Here is a 21,394-nt window from a genome sequence, read left to right as displayed (position 1 = left end):
TGGAAACTAGTTCGCACAAGGGTGCCCCCAACATCGAGATCGTAAATCTTCCCTGATATCTTAAAACAGAGATTGCTTTAAAACTGATGATTTAGGCGTACTTAAGGATGGCAAATAGCGTTTATTACCTTTTGTATATTCATTTTTGTGCGTATTCCTGAAAAAGTCAAGAAATAGCCTATTTTAAAACAGTAGACCCCAACTTATTTTCATTAAAGTTTATATTTAAGAATAATTATTTCTTGGAGATTCTTTTCTTTTGCCCATATAGGCTTTTTTTTTTTTTTTTTGGGGCTACTTGAATGGCAGATTTGCAAGTACAATTTCATCTGCACAGAGGAACAATAGCTTTCAGTTGCACAAAGGACTTCTCCCACCCTGAATTCAGACCGCAATGCCTCTTGCTCTGATAATAGCTTCTGAAAAGATTTTGTAATGCAGAGAATTAATACATGATTATTTCCGCCTGACTTCTCTCATTTATTAGAATTCTGTGGCAAATTCCAAATTAAAAATAGTTCAGTTAACAGCTTTAAAAAATACTTCTAAAATATTTTAAGATACCCCTCCCCCATATTTTTAAGTTTGGTCACTTGCTATGGCCTGAAAAACTTAAAAAATTTGATTAGCTTTAAAATGATAGTTACTATAATTTAGTAAATTTAGAATGAAATTTCCAAATAATTCTAAGAGTACTCATCTAGCAAACCAAAGACAAACTTGTTACAGCAACTCCAAACTGATTTCTAAGTTTTACAGCGAAAAAGTCTTTATAATTATAGTCACATAAACGCAGACAAACCCAGGATGAGGCTGGGTTGCAAATCAAATTCCTTAGGAATGATACAAAGGAAAACATCAACAATATTAGAAGTTTAATATTAATGAAACTGAATGCTCATGTCCGCAAGCATATTTGTAATTAGCACATCAGTGACTTAGAGAATGAGCTGCTCTTGTTAACTGGCTACATCACACAACCTTGGAAAAATACTAAATTTTGCTACCTGTCAACAAATATTTACCATAAAGTTTTATACTTGTATGGCTGTATCAGTTCTCACAATTGAGTTTGGGTATAGAGTGTTCTTTTTTCTTTTCTCTTCTCTTACCACATGGAAAAGTTCTGAAGACTCCTTCCCACAAATGGCTCCGCAGAGCCTGGGATGCAAGCCCCAGGCCCCAGCACTTACAAGCACAGATCAAAACAATTTCAATCAGTCAGGACAATGTCTGTATATACTAATTTATAAGGCAGTTCCACAAATTGTCTCTGTGGTCATACATTTATTTTGAATCACAGCTTTCGCAATACTGTATATTCTAAATTTGAGGAGTGGCAGGTACAGATGGCCGAGAGGGAGAAATATGCAATATTGTACTTCGACTTACTCTCAAGATAGATCTAACCTGCTATAAAATTGACTTAATTATTCCTGATTATTTAAAAAAGTCATACTGTTCCTGCCTCCCAGAACTTGGTGCTGAGGTGCTCTGTGCCTCTCCGTGGGGGCTGCGCGCACACCCCGCAGCCTGTGCTGCTGGGCCCCCGCCGACAGCTGCTCCCCACCGCCCTCCTGGCTCCTTCTCCCGGTTCCAAACTTTCAGCAAGCCGAGCTGCCACCCTACAGAAGGAGGTGTTCTGCTTTTAAAAGACGTCTGACTGTAAATGTCAAAGTCATAAATATTTAAACATCATTTTCTTTCAATTTCAAGTCAAGACTGATAAGATGCCTCCAATTAGTCTGCGCCGTCTTTGGGCAGCCCCCCAAGCGCCCTGCCGCCCACCTGAGCCGCTCGCCCCTGGGGGCCGAGCGCGGGGAGCGCTGAGGCCCATCGAACCGCGTCGGGTCGGGGCTGTGCCTTAAACTCACTTAAGCCCCGTGGCAGGCTCATCTCTTTCTCTTAAAGCTCGTGGTTAGCAGGGGTTTTAACATTTTTTTTTAACTCCACAAAAAGAAAGGAAGTGAAGCAATTGTAAAGTTATTTAAACGATTTCAATCACTATGCCAAGAAGGGGAGTTCACTCTCATTTTTAAAAAAACAATTAAAATTTTTGCAAATATTCGTTTTTTCCGGGATTCTTTAGACCAGATTGCAGCCAGCAGTTTTCTCTCCTCATCGCCCCACCTGCCCAGTGCTAGGTAGGACATTTGGGGGGTGGGGGAATGCCCTGGGAGAGTCATTTTTCGGTTTCATCTGGGGTGTTCCCGCCCCCCATTCGGTTTCCCGCCGGCCCCTAAGATCCAGCGACCTCAAAGTCAGGCTCTGCTGACCCCAGCTGGTCCCCCCTCCCACGCCGGGTCGTTCTCCCCACCCCGGTCAGAACTCTCCCCTCCCTCAACCCGGGCGCTGCCCACCGTCTCCGGGGGCCCCCCGCGTTCGCCGCCCCACCGCCACCAGGTGCCCGTCCCCAGCCTCACCTACCCTCTCCCTCCGGCTGCAGGAAGGGTCTCCTCGCCGTGGGCCGGGGGAGATGGGCCCGGGACGGCTCCCCCCTGCCTGGAGACCACCGTCGCCCCTGCTCTGGGGGGCAGCTCGGGCCCAGGCAGCGGGGAGCCGGGCGAAAGAGCGGGACTCAGGGGACCGGGTCCCCTCTTCTGCCCTCCCCTCCTTCCTTTCTCCTCTGGGGCCCAGGGAGGCGGGGCCGAGGCTCTTTGCGCGGCCACTCTCCTTGACATTTTTCTTTGACCTTTGAGTAAATCCAAGCGCGCCAAGCGAGGGGCAGTGGGGAAGGTGCCCTGTTCCTCTTCCCGTCGAAGGTCACGGCGACCGTATGTTTCAGGCGAAAAAGGACCGAGCCGACCTCCGCGGCCTCGCTCAGGCCACCCTGCCTCTCTGGGAAGAGTTTCGGCGCTGTCCCCGGTGACCGCCTGCCGGTGGTCGCTCCGCCAGGTAAACGTGTGGGCACCCGCCGCCTGCCTCCGTCGTGCAGCTCCTGCGCGTTCACTTCCTGTCACCTGGCCCGAGTGACAACTGGGCAGCGTTTGTGCCCAGTTGTTTGTACTCGGGGAGCCGGCGGTCCCCCTGTGAGGCTGGACCCCGCGTACCCATGCCACTCCGCGCCCAGAGCCCAGGTGGGTCCGGGCTCCCGGAGGTGGCGTGGGACCGTCGGTCGGATGCGCACTCAAACGTCTGCTACACACCGTGGCCCTGCAGGTCGCTCAGAGCCAACGCGCGCGCGTTCGCCTCACGTCGCGGAGCAGGAAGGTTCGGGAAGTCCGGTTCCCAGGCGCAGTCAGCCACGTGGGCGCGCGGGGTTCTCCCGACGCCTGGGGACGCGGGGGCTAGTCGACAGCGCAGGGGCAGGTTGGAGACGAGCTCAGTGACTGCCGGATGGCTTTGCCTGGACGAGGTAGTGGGGCAAGCACAGCCTGGCGCCCCCTCCGCGCGTCGCGCCGCTTCCTTTGTTGTTGTCCTTGCTCTGTTGGCCCAGGCGAGGCGGGTCCTGCAGGAGGCTCGGGGCGGCGACGGAGGCTCCCCTCGGTTAGGGGGACCCGGCGAGAGGGGCGCAAAGCCGTTCTCTCGGAAACGCCCTCCAACCTAGGTGTCAGTTCAGGCCTCTGTCCCGGGTGCGGCTGGGACCCCCAATGCTGGCGCTCTCGGGGGGCGTTCCCGGCCCGGGTCCGGGCGGCTTCTCCCGGCCCCCGCACGCGCGAACCGGCCCAGGAGGGCTCCGAGGCTCTGGCTACCTGTACCCAGCGCCGCACGACCGGCCGCGCGCGGGGCCGAGGAGAACCCGGCCGCGGAGGCCGCGCTCCCCTCCCGCCCGGCGCCGAGCTGGGTCCGTTCGGTTTATTTATGTGGTTTTGGCTCTCGCCCCGCGCGGGGCGGGGAGAGGGTGCGCAGGGGCCGGGCGGCGGGGTGGGAGTCCGGGCTGCCGGGGGGTGGTTGGGGCGTTCTCCGGGGTGGCTTCTTTCTGGAAGAGACTGTGCGGGCCCCGGAAGGAGACGCGAGGGGGAGGGGCAGGGGCTGGAGGGGGCGGATGGGGGGGTCTCCCCCTGCGCGCGGAGGGCAACTCTGCGCACCCGGCCCGCGGGCCTCGGGCCCTGCGCTCGCCCCCTCCCCCGCCTCGTCATCGGGCCCCTCCCAGTCCCTCCCCGGCGTCTCCTCCCCTCTCTCCCCGACTCCCCTCCCTCCGCTCCATCCACCTCCCGCCGATCTCCAGCCGCGTCCTCCGAGCCGCGCATCCGGGCGGGAAAATCCGGGCGTCTTTTCTCATTTAACCCGCGTTTCCATTAACTCAGCCCTAGCACCGGCTAATCCGCTGTACCGAAGGCAAAAGGAGGCTAATTAATGACCAGCTTTTCCAGTCAAGACCGGCGATAATTGCTTTGGTGGCCGCTATGATTACAAGATAAAAATGGGCCCGGCGACACAGAGGCCCTGTGTACACTCGGAGGCAGGAGGAAATGAGGACTTGGGAGGCTGAATGCGGAGCAGAAAATCACTAATAGAAAGGAGATAATGAACAGGCCGGCCGGGCATTCATGGGGAAAGATCCACTTTGTTGCCACGCGAAATCAGGTGGTGGAAGGAGTTTGCTAATTGTTGCCGGCTCGCCGCGAGCAGGGCGCGCAGGAGCGGCCGCATTCATCCGCGCCCGGCCGCGCCCGCTGCTCCGGCCCGCCCGTTCTCCTGCGGCGGCTTAATTGTCGCTAATGTGCCTTCTAATGAAGCTAATGAGGGGAGAGTGCGCGCACCTCTGTGCACGTGGAGAGTGACAGGCACCAAAAGGATTTTCTCAAATTTTTAGCGTCAGCACCCCTCCTCACTCCCAGGAAACAAGGACATTCTAACGCAGTTTGGGATCCTTACTTTTTCATCGCTGAGAAGTAAACTTCCTGGACCACCCTATTTCCCGCGCCTGGCTGTTTGTTGTTCCTTTCGAGGAAAAACACTCAGGTGCACAGCGCTGGGGCCTGCCTGGCGGACCCTGGCGCAGAGGGCGCTGGAGCCGGGGGCTCTGCGGGTCAGGGCCTTCGCGGGCGGGCGGGCCGTGTCCAGACGGCCGGGCCCTCGGTGTCGGGGAGTGTCCCTGCCCCCGCGCCGCTCTGTGCACACGCGGCCCTCGGTAGCACCTGCCGCGCGGGCTCCCGGCCTCCAACCGCGCCCTCCACCCGACACTGGCTGTGCACACTCGGGGTCACCTGCTGTACCTGTTTCACAGAAGGGACGGACACCTCATTTTACTTAAGGCAGCAAGTAAGCTGTCAAATACTTGACATAAATTTGAAAAATAAACAGTCACCACTGAGAGAAAAAAGTGACGTCTGTAACTTTCCTCTTGAAAACGCTGCAATCTGTGGTGTGCTATTTCGAAATAACTCCTGCTCCTCCTCGGAGGGGTGTGTTCTGTGTAGCCCTCCTGTTGTCGCGTTAGTGCCAGCGCCGTCCTGTCTGTCAGCGGCGGTTGAGGACGGGTTTGGGAGGTCTGGTTTGCCGCGAACTAACGCGCCCTCCCCTTGTCCTGCAGAGCAGCGAGGTCAAGCCTCTGCCTCACCAGGCCGAGCAGGAGGACTCGACCAAGTTCGTAGTGCTCACCTTGGTGTCCGTGGCCTGCATCGTGGGCGTCCTGCTGGCCTCCGGCCTCACCTACTGCCTGCGGCACGCCTCTCACCACAAGCTGAAGGAGAAGCTGTCGGGACTGCGGGGCCACCCTGGCACCGATGCCACCGCCGCCTACCAGGTAAAGAGAGACTTTCCCGGTGATGGGATTTATCAGTTAACAGGCAGATCTGTCCTCGCCTCTCTGGTCCCTCCCCCATCCCCAGCAGTTGTTCATTTATGCAGAGTTTGGGTTCTTTGACGATGACAGTTTGAAACTTCTCATTAGCATTCATGTAAATACCTTGCAATCACAGTTTTACAGCTCCGGATTAATCTTGTGCTGTTCTTGGACAGTCTCATGTTAGCTACGAAAGCAGGTTGCTAATTAGAATTGTGGAAAAAGTGCAACACATGAATTATGTGTTATCTGTTATCTTTCTTAGTTTGGCCACCATTAATGAAAAATGCCAGAGCTGCAAGATAAATTGGTGTGTGGATGTTTGATGATGTCTCTTAAATCATCCACTTCCTCAGGGTCTTATATGAAAAGATCCTTTGACCTGATCCGGTGCCGCCCTCTGCGATTATTTGGATAAAGTAGATCTAATGCTGATGGATGGTGGGGGCCGGGGGAGGGAGACACGGCTCAGCTCCGGGACAGCAGGAGCTGCCGCCCTGGCCCTACGCAAATGCCACAGCACACCTGCAAATGAGTCTGACACCCATGAGAATGTGAGGAAGGCCAGTTCAAACCCAAGTGGGCATAAAAAATTCACAGAATTTTCAGAAGTTCTGTAGCATACATGTCATATTTAATGTCCTGTGATAAAAATATGCCTTCAGGTTTAACAGCAGTGCAAACCCAGAAAATGTGCAAGTCAGAGCATTTGATTTCTTTTAATATAAAATATTGTTTAAGTTCAAGTATATATTCCCATTTGTGAAAGTAAAATAATTTGCTTAATAACGATTTTAAAAATTTAATCAATGTGTATTTGTAAGATTTTCCCCAACTGGACTAGATCCTTTGTTTTTTTCCAGTCACATGATTATGATGTGTAATATGTCTTATAAATAATTAATCACATTTTACAAACATATATAAAGTAAATATTCTGACATCAGTCACATGGGCAGCCTCCCAAGCTCTTTCCAGAAAATACCCTCTACTGCCCAGCAGTGCCAGCAGGAAGCCCGGGGAGCTCACCTGAGCTGGCTCTTCTTGGCTCTGTGGGCAGCCATGCCCCTGCCCCCGTGAGGAGTTGGGAAGAATTTATAAAATCTCCATGCTTAAAAGAGGCCAAGGGATAGCTTTTCCTCCCACTTAAAAATTCTTAGTATTGTCAGTGAAGGGAGGAAACCTCCAGTTTTCTGGAGAGGGTCACCGGCCGGGCCAGGTGGTCGCTCTCTTGTGAAGAAATGGCAGCTCAGATGTGTTGAAGATGGCATTTCAGGCACAGTGCATTGCTGTGCTTCAAAGCAAAAGAAAAACCACTTTTGAAGAAGCAGTCTGAAAAAATGTCACGTAAACTAGTAAGAATTTATCTGGAAGTTCCATTGCATAGGACGCCAGGTCTGCAGGGCCAGGCCTGTGTCAGGACATAAATAAATTATCACACCAGTTCTGTTCCGTGCGTGGCGAGGAAAGATCAGACAGGCCTGGGTTTTTAGAAAGCGCGGCATCCTTTGATACACTTTGAAATTCAAATATAAAATATTGATAGAATGGAAAGGTTGGACTTGCATGCAGAAATGATTAATTTTAAAAAATGCAGGTTAAAAATGCATACTTAGAACTGAGTTTGTGATAATTAACAGAAAAAAAAAGTCTTCCCAGTGACAGCTCTAATTAATAGTATCTGTAATTAAAATCACGCCCTTCCAGCAGGAAAATTGTTTGAATTTCTTGGAGTGACCTTTTTGCCGTTCCTCCTGAGGGCATGGTGGTTAAGTTGATATTGATTTTATAATGAGCTCTGGTTTGTTTAATAAGAATCTGTAATCTGGACAATAAATGAAATGTATGCTTTTCTTCCATCTAGATTAATAGAAAGGAAAAAAAACACTTTTTCTCTTAAATATATGATCTAGGAAAATTTGGAAATGAAATGGTTATACAGATGTTTTGTTGGACTTCGCTTTGAAATCGCTACAAAATGCCCTTTGGGGAGCTACTGTGATGAAATGTGGGGGTTGCCCCATCAAAGGGGGTTGTTTACTGGAGAGAAAGTCCTAGTTGCTAAGCTGTCGTGTGGTTATGGTTTGTTTTTAGCAGAGCAGGACTCAACATATAAGGATGGGGATTACCTGATTTTTAGCTTTAAATTTAGCTGAGTAATGTGTGAAGGACTCAGACAATTACAGTTACAAATAGAGAGTATTTACACTGGCAGATGAAGCAGGTATTATTAATTCACTCATGTATCCGAATGTCATTTGGGTTTTCTATAGCTGCAATGAGTCCCCCTCGAGTTTAAAAATCTGTCTGAAAAGGTTTTTGGGGTTTTTTTAATGCTGCAAACATAAAACAATAAATTTCAGGAAAAGTATCTTGTTGCATCAATGTATTTATTTTTAAGTCATTGACCTTCTGTACTTTGCTAATTCTGTAATAAAAGTGAGGCTGTGAATCATCATTCTCATCGTTGGATTGCAAGGAAAATTGAACAATTTGACATTATGCTTTATGTCATGGGTATATGATAGAAATAATTCATTTTCTTAAAGTTTCTGAAAAAGATTATTGTGTAAGTTAGGTTAGAAGTAAGTAACTCAGGAGTGATAGAATGGTAGGTGGCATTATAATAAGTTTTATTAATATCAGAATATGAAGTTGCCCTTTAAACAAAAGAACTAAGTGTTCTTACCAGGGAACGAAAGGCAAGGTGCAGAGGCATTCTGACGGCGGGGAGAAGAGGGCAGCGCAGGAATGGTATTATGGGGGAGACACAGGGGTTCAGGCTGCGGTTCCTTCTTCCCTGGGGGGTGCCAAAGATGACCCCTGTGTCCCCAGTTGAATAGCACCAGCGTTAGTTAGTATCCTTGCAAGATGCTTCTAGCAGGGACCGGGAGGCCCCTCGTGTTGTTGGCCCTTGACAAAGCGTTTGTTGTGTCACCCGGCAGGCACCTCCCCGGCAGGTGTGCAGCACCTTGAGTCACGGGGGTGCCTCAGCGTGTTCCTGAACAGTCAGAGGCTTTTCTTAAAATGGTTCCAAAGCAGGAAGCAGTGCAGATTATTAAATTCTAATGCAAACATCTTTAAACATTTTTGCCTTTTCTTCCTCAATAGAGAAGTATTTCATAGGCAGTCAGGATTTTGGGGGGGGGTGTGCGCGCTATTATTTGCCTCACCTATTGGAAATCAAATCTTTTTTAACAGACTCTTATACTTTTGACACTTACCGTGGTATCAATCCCATAAGATAATCCAGCAAAGTTTAATTTGCTCCAGCTAGAAAAAATTGGGTATATTAACTTTCAGAATAATTGAAGTATATTTTTAAAAGTCATTTGTTTAACACAATACTGCCACCAAACTTTTCTCCACTGTTTTAGTGCACTTTGTTTTCTTCTGAATCCATAAAACGATATATTAATATTTGGATTAAATCTGTACTTCATCATATAAGAAGCCAATTGTGTTTACTTAATTATTCTTTTTTTTTCAAATTGGCATAGCATGTCATAAATATGTATATGTGTGTACATATGTATATATTTACACACATGTACACACAGGATAATCGAAGGCATGAAAGAATTGTGGTATTTGGTACCAGCATACTTTGTGCATTTTTTTCAGGTAGGTGTCCTATTTCTATGGAAGGTGATTGGGTAAAAACTGTGCCAAAAATAAGTCGTTAGATGATTAGAAGACATCCTCCTCCTTTCTCTGAGTCCTTTTGAATGTTACTTCCATGGCTTTGAGGCTTTGATCATCTCCACGCAGCAAGTTTAGCATTCTGCAGCCCACTCTCCCTTCCCCGACGTGAGGGCAGAGACTCCTGCGGAATTTCCAGCAAGTTCCCTTTTGATGGTTTATTCCACAAAACCCAGCAGGTTTCCTTGTGTACTTGGAGGCCTTTGGAACCCAACCCAGAGGCAGGCGTTCGGGCCACGGGGACTTCCTGTAAACAGAGCCGCTAAGCGCACATCGCCGCGAGGGAGCAGTGGTGGGTGTGATGACGGTGCGGGCGTGGGCAGCCACGCGCTCCGCGGTGCCCGTCCGTGGACTCGCGGCTGTGTCTGCCGGTCCAGACGCGCCGACGTCCCGACACTGGCGAGGGAGGCTCGGCCCGCACAAGGAGGGGACGGTCACGAGTGGGTTCCTTCTCTCGGGTTTTGAAGTAAAAGACCCTTATTTTCCTAGGTGAGTTCAGTCTCCTGTAATTGGCGTAATCACACGTATTAGAAACAGGATATTCACAATTCAGCTGGAAAACAGTGAGTTATCCTGACCCCACCACAAGTTTCTAAGAAAACCTTTTCTGTGTCAGTCGTCTATTTATCTTAGAATGGCGTTCCTTGCTTTATATATTTAAATTTCCAGGTCACAATAATATTTTTTGCAAATATCTAATAAGCAAAATCTATCCTGCTTCAAAAATGAAAGGATGCCCTAAAATATAATTAAAGAACCTTTCTTTTTATTATGACAGAGTCAAGCCTGAGAATTGGAATTTTTCTAATTTTACATTTGTAAATGTAGCTGATAACACAAATGTCTGTATGTAGAATGCTCTTGAAACTTTCGGAATACTGGTTGTGTTTTGCAGGTGTGTGTGTTTTGTCTCCGCAGACGGAGGCGGGGCTCCCTGAGGGTGGGCCCTGGTCACGCCCATCCGGCACCCTCCCTAGGCCTGGCTGTAACTCAGCAAATGCCAAGCGGTTGTTACGCTGATGCCAAATTCCATGCTTTTGGGGGCAGTCATGTGACAATCTAAGGAAAAGTTGCAGACTTTTCCCACGATGAGGGTAAAGGAGCACGTTTCGTCCCCAGCATGCCGAGAGTTTGGTTTGTTTGCAGGTGTGCTCTGTTTCATGTCAGTATTAGGGCCAAGAAGCCTCGTTTCTGCCCAGTCAAATCTTCGCGATGCCTTTCACCATGAGTCTGAACGTCTTTCTGGAAGGTGTCCACTTGCAGTGTGTTTTTCTCATAAATCTGAAACTTTCACCTAGGCGGTTTCCAGAGCAGCGACTCCGTGTCGGTTCTGCGGGTTTGTCCGTGCCTGGTGTTTCCCCACGTGCGGCTCCCGAGACTCGGAAGTAGATCTGCAGAGAACGCTGGAGTCCGGAAAGATTGCCAGAGAAATATCTAAAATAAAAAGGAAGCATATTGCTTGTCCTCATACTGGAAAGCCAGTTCCGCAATCAGACAGTAATAATTAGATCAGACGTAATTAAAAATAACAGAGACCACTCAGTGAGATATTTGGAAAATAAAAGACTGGAATATTTAACACATGAAAATTCGGAAGCCTGAATTCTATGGCTTCTGTTTGTTGCCATGATATTTGCTACATTTGCTTTTATCTTCTGGCTTGTGAGACCTGGACGTTACTTGAACAACTGCTGCTGAGGAGGCCGCTGCCCGCCAGAGAGGAGGAGGAGGGCGAGGGAGGAGGGGGAGGGTTAGCTTGGCCTCTGCTAGGTGCCTGGAGGCTCTGCCAGGTTTCTCATCCCAGGCTCTAGGGCTGAGGGAGGAGAGGCTGGGGCCGGGGAAGGCGTGTGCTCCTGCGGCCGCGGACAGGAAGCAGGCGGGCAGGTGTCTGGAAGTGTCCCCGAGGCGGGCAGTACGCTCGCTCACCTTGCCCGTTTCACTGTCAAAATCAGAGGACGCTTCCTTCTTGCACAAGTGGGAGCTGCTGGCTCACAGGACGACACCTTGCACACACACACGGCCCACAGCTCTGCCGTCCTCGTCCAGGGGGTGGGAGGACGCACTCGGGGCTTTGAGAGCCCACCCGGGGCAAGCTCGGTCGTGTCCCACCTCTTTTACCAACAGGCAAAGGAGGAGCCAGATGAGCCGAGACTCGCGGGGTCCCGGGTGAGCAGCGGCAGAGCTGCAGAGGGTGGTCCCGGCTGGGTCTCCCACTGCAGAGACCCTCTCGGGAGACAGAACCTTCTGCCCTGGCTCCCTGGGACCCTGCTCCACCAGCTCTCTCGCGGTGTGAGGCACAGTGGGAGAGGTGGGCAAAGGGTCGTTTATTTTCTCTGCTTCGATTTCCTGGAGATGAGGAGTTTGCCGTGCAAGCGCGTGAAATGAGTCCGTGAGTGGACAAGAGGCGCCTCGCGTGACAGCGGACCCGCACACGGTGACAGTGGACCCGCACACGGTGACAGGGGACCCGCACACGGTGACAGGGGACCCGCACACTGGCAGGTGCAGGGGAGGCACAGAGCCGGTGGCCACTGGGGCCGTGGTGGCTCACAGGGAGGGATCCAGGCTGGATGGAGGGGCCACGCCGCAGGACTGCGGGCACACGCGGTGGGGGCTCACGCCCACGGTGGTGACCGACCCGACCAGGGCTCTCCAGGGCACTGGAGGAGCTGCGACCAGAGGGGACAGGTCCTCACAGTCAGGCATAGTTTGGACCAGAGGCAGGAAGTCGGGAACCTTCCTGCTTCAGGTCCCCACGGGTCTGGGACGAGGACACAGTCTGTTGTCTGTGGCTCTGGGGGACGGGTCGGCTTCCTGGTGTGGCCGAGAGTGACTCCAGGGGAAGAGCCACGTTCCACCCTCTCTTTCGCCCTGTCCTTTTCTCCCCTCCTTGGTTTTATTTACCTGTTGCTATATTTTTGTTGTTTAAACTCCTTTCTTCTCTGATATTTAAACCCATGGAAGGAAGAGACCAGGACACTTTCCGTTCCTGCAGGCGTCTGGCCTGGAGCTGGGGCCGGCACCTCTCGGAGGCCTGCGGCCCCCCAGTAAGCTGGCACGACGCGCAGTGTGCCCTGGCCGCCCTGAAGAGCAGGCCCGGCCGCGACCGCAGTGCGATTTCGCTCTGAAGCTCTGCGTGAGGGCGGCTGCACGCAGTGGCCACAGGTGCTCGGGTGCTGCTGGTCGTGGGGCCTCCTTGTCCCGGGGAATGTACTTTGTTGCGTGTTCTCCTTCCCGTGGGCTGCTCTTCTCATGTAGACCCAGACTCGGAGAGGTGGGCACGTTTTCTGGACTAAAACTTAGCTCATATGATCTGCAAAGAAAGCACAGACTTTCAGGGAAGAAGACAGGAGAGAAGGCCTGACATCCAGGCTGTTCGATAAAACTCAAGGCGTTTTGGGGAAGGCGTTCAGGGGAGGCGCATGTGAGCGATGTCAGTGAACGCCCACCTGGTCCAGGGCCACAGGTGGATAGAGTCGGCCCTCGGGGGCTGCTGCAGGCCGGGCCACCCTGCCTGGGGGCGTGTCACTCGCCAGCGGGAGGGGCTGGGCAGGAGGGGTTGCCGCATCCGGCAAGGCGAGGCCGGGCGGTCCGGCTGCAGGTGCAGTGGGCGTGGGCAGGAGAGGCTTGCGGGAGTTAAGGGGAGTGTGAAACTGGGCTAAACTGGGATTTAACAATAATGGTGGGAGGGTGGGCCGCAGGCCCTGGAGGGCGGGTAGTGGGAGGGGAGTGTGGGTGTGGGTGCGGCAGACCCACAAGCGTGGCTCTAGTTCCGAGGAGCTATCTCCCGACTACTTCTGGCCTTTACGGTCCTGGGCAGCTGTGGGGCCGTGTTCCGGCAGGAGGGCGTCGCTGTAGGCGGGGGCTGCGGCCTTGGGGAGCACCGGGGGTGCCTTCTTCAACCAGGGCCATGCAGACCACCCCCGCCCCGGCCAGTGGAGCTCCCCGTGTGCAGGAGGAGAACGCTGTCAGGGCGGGGTCTCCTCCAGGTGACAACTCGTGCGCAGTCACCACAAGGCAGAGCCACACAGACGTGCGTGGAGGTGGCTGCTCTGGGAGGCTCCCTTTGGGGCCAGGGGTCCCCAGGCCATCTGCCGTGAAGCAAACCTCTTCTCAGCCTCTGCCTTGATGGGCACGAGAGAATGTGTCTCTGTGGTGAATGGCATTATCTGCAGCAAAATGCATTGGCCTGTCACAAATAGCAAAGCCCGGCTCTTAACACAACACGGACACGCGTCACAGGAGCCAGGCGTTGCGTGAGGTGGCGGAGGAGGAGGTGGCTGGAACCCTCCAGGCATGCGGGAACTGCGTGTTACAAGACGAGAAAGCTTTGGGGAAGGCAGTTGCAGTCAAAGCAGGGAGGGCCGGGCAGATGAAACTGGTTTCCAAGTGTCCGCGTCAGAGGATCCCTTAGAGGACAGGGATAGGGAAGACCACCTCGGCCCGCAGCCTCAGCAAGAGGTCCGGACCATCCCTCCCCGTGCCCAGCCGGCCCTGCGGGCGGCAGGGAGGCTCCATGACAGCGTCTCTGCTCTCCCAGGCCCCTCGGGCCTCCCCGCTGGCAACGGCATCGGCTGCCCACGTCCCCTGCACACGTGTGGGTCCCCAGGGCTGTGCCTGGTGGGGATGACATTGTGTTGACTTGGGTCACTCCAAGGAACAGGTGCCTCGGAGAGCCCCAGGCAGCCTTGGAACCTGGGTTGGATGAACTTAGAACTGGCCCGGAAAGTGTTTGTTCACAAGGCTTGTTTCTTCTAAGGGTAGAGTCACATTTTCTGAAACAGTAGGGACAGCAGAGAATTTGATTTCACATTAGAGGAGGACCAGTCTGCGTTTGTGAAGGGCTCCCCGGTGTTCAGCGCGGGGCAGGACAGGCAACGCGTGGGCTCAGGAACAAGGCTGGATGTCGGGAGGAAGACGGGGCAGCCGGCAGGGAAGGCTCGTGTGGAGGAGAGAGGTGTGGGCTGAGCCCAGACACAGGGGCTCGCGGGGGTCAGGCGGCTGCCTTTCCTCCCTGCGTAGGACTCAGGTCTGTGGGGCATCACGGTCATTTCTGGCCGTGGCTAAGTCACGGCTTTTCTGGCTACACTGGAGGAGCTACAGTGTTTCTCTTCTCCATCAAGTTAAACTTTCTCAAACTTTGTTGCTCAAAGTACAGAGTCTCCACCGGGGTTTTCTGCTGTGGGAGAATCGCTGATAGTTGAGAATGGAATCTTGGCAGGTCATTTCTCTGTTAGCAAGTATGGGAGACACAAAAGGACCCCGACCGGAAAGGTGGCAGGCGGGACGTTCTGAGATTGTTCTAACATATACAGTAATGCAGTCGGCAAAATTGAGTGTCTCTGTGTGTGGTTACGTGTGTCTGTGTGCGATATTTGGAGAGCAGAGAAAGGAAGATTCACAGATGATTATATTAGCAAGTGAAGCCAAGAGTTTTGAAATGCATAATTCTGGTCAGAGTTTCGAAGGATAGATACTGATGGGAAATACAGGTTTATACTGGTATCAATTTTATGATGTTTAATAGCAGATCAACCAAGGGGTTTATACGTGATAAATGCTGAGATTATGAACACGCCCAAGATAATGTTAGCATCGATGTGTGACTAGACTGAAATCCTCCAATTTAAAAGTTTGATTTGCTCTATAGGTGAGCATTTCATCACTTTCCTGCTTTTGGGGGAGTGTGGGTAGACAGTGAAGCAGAATAGACACTAAAGGAACATTCCAGAATGACACCTTTCCTAGACCTATAAGTCCTACACTTAAACCAGAAATCAAGGTGCTCTTGAGTGGAAGGACATAAAATACAGAGTTGCTGGTGAAACAAAGCAGCAGGGGTGGAGGCCGCAGGGCTCAGGCCTGTGTCCCCGGCTTCCTCGCCCTCCCGCTGGTTCCAGGGGACCAAGGACACTGAGTTTTGTGACCCCAGCATGTGAAACCAGAATGTGGGGGGTCCGGACAAACCCTCCGAGTTGCTGCCTCCGAAGCGTCCCCTCTCTGACCCGGCGCTGCGACCTGCCTCTCTGGCCTCCTGCTCCCCGGCCCCTCCGTCCAGGCGTGCGTGTCCCAGGCGTGTGCGGAGCTGCTCCCTGAGAGGCAAAAGGCTCCCACCCAGGCTCCTGTATCCGTGTGGCCGGTGCCCTGGGGCCCCCGGAGCTCGCTCCCCATGGCCCTGCTCTGGGGGTGCAGGAAGCCCCCCTACATGCTCTGTTCCCTCAGGGACCTGGACACGCCGTTGCGGGGCGGGGGGCCCACTGTTCCTGCCTTGGGAGAGACGATGGCCTTCTAGAAACTCTCCCAGGCCTTGGAGCTCAGAGCCCCAGGTCACGGTGCCCATGGCCACTCCGCTTGTGGGCGCCAGGCCACCAGGCCAGGCCTCCGGGGCCCTGGTCCGAGCTCCTCAAGTGCCTGAAGGCCGCCTGCGGTTGGGCCGTTGCTCACACCAGTTGCAGGTGGGCAGTTGGGCCCCGAAGGACGTGGGTTTCTGAAAACCCAGTCGCAGCTGCTGGGGGAGCCTCGCCCGTCCCCACCACTCGCCCTGCCCTTTGGCTTAATTGAGCTGGTGCCGAGTGGGGGTGTGGGTCCCTTTTGTGCTCCCGGCTGGCTGCTGAAGTGCCCGTGCGTCTGCCGCTGAGCCTTTGTTCGGACCCCTCACGTGCAGAGCCCTTCTTTGTGCGTCGGACCCTCCCATCTGTCGCCCGGAGCTTCCCTCCCTGCCCGCGGCCACCGGCCGTTCTGGCGCCTCCCTCTGCCCTTCACGCCCAGGGCCGCGTTAGGTCCGGTTCGTTCTCCGCACTGAGTCACAGCATCAGCCTCTGATGACACAGGCCTGGGTTTGGGGCTGGGCCTGCCGCTCCCACTGCGCGGCCTCGGGCTGGAGGCCCCGGGGCCTGGACGCCAGACCCGCGTGAAAGACCCCCGCGCCCGGCAGGGCCCTGTGGGCGCCATAAAAAGTAATCGAGAAATTGAACTCGGGTATCAACGTGAGAAGAGCCGGTCTGGGGGAAGCCACCCCGCGTGCTGTCCGGCGTCAGGAATGGCGCCTGCGCACAGGAGGCTGCGGCACGTGACGCGGAGTGTGGGTGCTGACGATGACGGTGACAGTGATGACAATTTGTCATCTTTGGAGCAAAAAGAAAATTGGGAAGGTGGCAGAAGTTCCTTGTAGGAAACGACTCCCTGTTCTCTCTTCCGTGCGAGGCCCAGGCTGCCCTGCGAGGCGGAGGGCGGGTTCCTCAGGGGCTTGGCTGTGTCATCGCCTGCCTGTGAGACGGGAGGGCAGAGGTGCCGCGGGGCTTCCCAAGGCTTTGCTCACGGAGGTCGCGCTGAGTCTGTGACCTTTGAAGGCACCACTGGCTTTTTTGGGAGCCCTTAAAACTTAATTGCGCGGTGAGTCATCAGCCGTGGAGCTGGGAAGCTGCTTTCTCTGCCTCAGGGACGGTGGCCTGGCATGGCACTGTGGTCCCCAGAAGCCGTGCCGGGAGTGAAGGTCACGTGTGCTCCCTCGGCCATCTGAGACCTCCAGGTTCGGTCATGGTCCCAGCAGAAGGTGGCAGTTGTCCGGGCGGAGGCCAGGAGATAGTCTTGCTGAAGATGGGATTATGGGATGGATCAGAACCTTTAGAAGCTCCAAACTTCTGCTCAGAGGCGGGACGGCGGCAGTCTGAGTCGGGAGTCTGCCAACCTCCTCATTTACCGGCAAATTAATAAACAACTCTTTCTTTTTCCTCAAAAAAAAAACATCACAGAAACCTGCATTAAATATGGGTTATGTGAGAAAGAAGATGCTTATTAAAATTACGTGTTTCCTTCCGATGTTCTTATTTTCACGACTGTTTCCTGGTTTCAGTCTGACGTCCGGCAGGAGCACAGCGACTGGGGAAAGCGAGCGTGTCCAGCGTTAACAGGAGTTTCTGAGCGGACTGGGTGTGAGGCACCTCAGGGGCGCTGGGAGGCAGCTGGGCTTCCTGAGCAACGTGCTTTCGGGTCCTCACCTGTGGACAGCACGCGACCCGCTGTCTTCCCTCTGCAGTTTAGTCGGGCGGCAACATTTCCCACCGCCTACGGGGGGTGGAGACCCGGCCACAGCCCCGCTGTGTCAGGGAAGGGCGCGGGGCCGCCGGCAGCAGGACCGGCTGCGACTCCACGCGCTGCGTCACCCAGGTGCCCCCGCCCGCCGGCGCTTGCGGCAGGTCCTGAGAGAGAAACAGCCGAGAGTGACTCTGCTCCCGGGTGTGGGAGGAAGGTGTCTGAGCGTGAGAGCGGCTGGGAGGTGCAGGACGGGAGGTCACTGGGGCCCGGGCCGCAGGGGTGCAGGCGGTTCGGGGGCTGGAGCCGTTCTCTTCTTACTGACTTCATCTGTTCCAAGACTGTTCTAGATTTAGAAGAATTCTGGAAATTACTTTCCACTTATATAGACGTGTCTGTATCTTTGATGTTTATTTTGAGAAAACATCTTGCGAAGTGGGATAAAATCACTCCACGTCGCTTGGTAAACACTGTTTATCACGGAGCTGTTCGTTAGTTTTCTGACGCTGTGGCACCCGGCACTTGGCGTGACGCAGGGCGGGTTCCCCGGAGGAGCCGGTTTGCCGCCCATCCCTGTGGTGTCAGGAGAGGGAGGACAGGGGGCCGGGTCCCCACGAGAGGCCGTCGGGGCCACCGTCCCGCACTGTCCCATCTGGACCAGGCTCGGGAGTCTCCCTGGGGAGCGATTCCTTCCTGTGGGGGGGTCTGTGGGTGCATGTGTGTACACGCATGTGTGGGCGCACATGCGTGTGTTGTCCCTTAGTCTAAGTGTAAAAGCAAAGCCCACGGGAGACCGTGGATTGTGTCACCAGGGAGGTGCCAGCGCGTGGCTGGGTCACGGAAGGTGGGGCCGCGGTCTCCGTCGCAGGGACAAGTGCGGTGGGGCTGGGCAGGGATCGGGGCAGGACAGCCAACGCGTCTGTGACCTTTGACCTCCGGGGAGGAGGCGCGTCCTCCGCCCCTGAGGTCCACCCTGGGCCGTTCCTTCCCCAGAAATGGCCGTGGCCCTGCACTCGCCCAGGGCCGGGAGGGGCGGGAGCAGCGTCCTCTCGGCACTTGCAGAGACGACCGTTGTCCCCATGGTCCCCGTGTCCCCTCAGCAGACACACCAGGTACGGGGGACGTCTGTGTGACACGGTCCCGCACACCAGCCCCAGTGTCTGCCCCTGCGCGAGCCGCCTTGCTGGTCGCGGTCCGAGGCCACGCCTCCACGTCCCGTTGAGTTTTGCGATGAAATCAAAGCCTGAGTGAGCCGTGCTGTGAGCGAGGACAGGTGATCACGCAGGAGATCTTCCTTCTTCGTGTGCTTTCCCCACGGTGAACAGAACCACCAGCGACAGCCTGGGATGTTTCTCCCATGATTCCCGCCCCCCCCCCCCCCCCCCCCCGTGCCGACTGTCTAAACGTTTTGCTTAATTTTAATTGAACTGAATGTAGAATTTTACATACTTTAAACATACTTTGTATTAGTTTTTCTTATCACAAAAGTAATGCATGCTCAATTTGGAAAATGCAAATAAGCAAGATAAGAAATAAAATAAAAACCACCTGTCATTTTACCCCTCGGTTGAGAGCGTCTATTACTAATGCTGTGCTCACCTTCCCAGGTGTTTTCTCCTCTGCTTATATTTACTTTTTGCATCTGGCTTCTGGGGTGACGTTTCCCCTGTTACCTCATGCTCTGTGTGGGGCTGGCAGAGCTCGGACCCCCCCTCTCGCCTCCAGCCCGGCAGCCAGGGAGCCCGGCCCATTGTTCCTGCCGGGCGGGTCCTGCAGCCGGGACCAGGCCCCTCCCTGGACAGGGCCGGCGCCTTCTCAGCGTGTTCTCTGGTGTTTTATCCCGTCTGGGAGTGACTGGCCTGCATCCCTCCCCAGCAGATCCTAATGAACCCATTTTCCCTCCATTGTTTTGTACGTTTGTTGCTTCGTTTTGTCCTGTTACTGCTAATTATGCCTTGCAAGGAACCCTAAAAATTCCAGGCTGTCCTTTGTGGACACACTTGGGCAACGCACTGCTTTGTTCCTGGGGCTCCTTGGAAGGTGCAGAGAGGTTTTCTGCAGCCCTCGTCATCCTGGTCTTTGCTCTGACGGGATTCGAGGGTGACGGGTCTTTTCTCAGTGGTTTGCGCTGTGCAGTTTGCCCGTCAGATGCGGAGCTGGGAAGGGAGACGTTTGCATCGTGTGTGGATGAGTCCTGCCCCTGCGATCCGACTCCCTTGTCTGCAGAAGCATAAGGTGCACGGAGGACGCTGCAGGTAGGTGCTGCGCGTTGGCTCGGCACGTGGCGGAGAAGCCAGGGGGTTTTCGGGAAGCGATGGCCTCGGGTGGCCCGTGGCTCTCTGTGTTCTCAGTCTGTCCCCACACCCTAAGGGTTTACTCTGCACAGGTGACTTCCCAGGTTTAAGCACATCCTGTGCTGACTCGAGGAGTCGGGGACCCGAGTGTGCCGCTGTTCTGGGGGCAGACGCACCGCGGTTCAGGGCCCACACGTGGGTGCAGTGGGCCACGGGTGCTGGTGCGTGGCACACGCGTGCCACCGGGCTCGCACACACTCACGGTTCCAGGGGGCTTGGACGTGCTGGAGGCAGAATCACGCAGTGAAAGATCAGTTTTTCACATTTTCCCGATGGAGACTTTTTGTGCCTGGTACCGACTTTCTGGGTTTTACCTGTCTTGACACACAACGCACCGTTTAGATCATTTTAAACAGCGCGGCACAAGCGTCACGTGTTCATTTTGTGATGGAGCATTTACATTTAGGGGGTTGTGGAAAATACTGTTCTTCTCATTTAAAAACCCCAATTACTCTGGTTCCGCCTGGGAAGGGTGAGGGGTCTCCTTAGTAAACAGAGTTGTCGGGGTCAGGTGGGGCTTGACACGGCCCTGGGCACCTCGTCACCAGGACCTCACCGGGGTCCTGTCCGGGAACCAGGCCCTGCTAGAGCCCTGACTCCTCCAGCTGCTGGGTGACCTTCTCTGCGCCAGGATGGCCACCAGCCAGGGAGCTGTGACGGTCTGATGTAAGACACACGCCGACATGGACTGAATGTAGCGTGTACCCAGCGCTGTGTTAAGTGCTGTACACACGTTAGCTGTTAGAAACCTCCCAGCAGCCTTGCGGATTCTGTTTTGCCCCCGTTCTGCAGATGGCAGCACAAGGCTGGGGCACCTCGTCGGGCACTGCGCGGCGGGCGCGGCGGGCGCGGCGGGGCCCGGAGCCAGGCCAGGTGGGCTGGCCCGAGTCTGTCCCCAGCCTTCGCGTCACACAGCCGCACTGTGCGAGCCTGGGCTTTCCCTGGGGCCCGTTTCCCGGCCAGCGGTGGGTTTACTTTCTGCTGCGGGACTTTCTTTCCTGGGACACGAACAGCTCTGGAACCCTCACTGCCCAGCACGGGGGCTCGTGACCCCCACGGACGGCCGTTGTGGAGCCGCCTGCAAAATCACACCCCTTCCCGTGACCGCCTGTGTGGGTCCCCGCAGGGGACCCGGGGTGGTGACCGCGTGTGTGTCCTCCCTGTGGGACTCTGGGGCGGTTCTCAGGTTTCCCTTCATAGTTTTCTCCACGCCTGAGAAGGGCCAGACAGCTAAAAAGCCACGGAGGCCGGGCCATCTCCAGGGGTGGCCCCGGGTGGTGCAAAAACGGGTGGCCTCCTCTCTTGCTGTCTGGGGTGTTTAGTTTATATATCACTGTTTCTCCCTCATTGCTAAATAGTAGGAGTCGGGAAAGAAAAGTAAACCAATTTTGTCAGATTCCTGGCGGGCGTGGCCCATGGTCCCCACCCCGGGGCAGGGTCACCTGCCCCGGCTACGCCGACTGTGCCGGGGGCCGCCGGGGACCCTGCGGTGGCTCGCTGAACTCGAGTCTTCATCCACAGTCAGAAGCTTCCCTGGGCTAAATCTCCTTTCTTCTCTGTTCACAATTAATTACCTGTT

At 54.4% G+C, this 21,394-nt stretch overlaps 1 protein-coding gene across 1 annotated transcript in view; it reads left to right on the top strand.

The window, feature by feature from the left end:
* PTPRN2 (protein tyrosine phosphatase receptor type N2) overlaps nucleotides 1-21,394 on the top strand; it is a 484,073-nt gene that overhangs the window by 382,624 nt on the left and 80,055 nt on the right. Inside the window, exon 12 of the mRNA XM_069461720.1 lies at nucleotides 5,477-5,689. Within this exon, the coding sequence (XP_069317821.1) occupies nucleotides 5,477-5,689 (213 nt within the window). The remainder of the gene's footprint in view (nucleotides 1-5,476; nucleotides 5,690-21,394) is intronic.

Source organism: Eulemur rufifrons, chromosome 29 (assembly GCF_041146395.1).
Source record: "Eulemur rufifrons isolate Redbay chromosome 29, OSU_ERuf_1, whole genome shotgun sequence".
Lineage (NCBI taxonomy): Eukaryota > Metazoa > Chordata > Mammalia > Primates > Lemuridae > Eulemur > Eulemur rufifrons.
The sequence above is the reverse complement of the archived record's forward strand: the minus strand, read 5'-3'. Positions and strand labels throughout refer to the sequence as shown.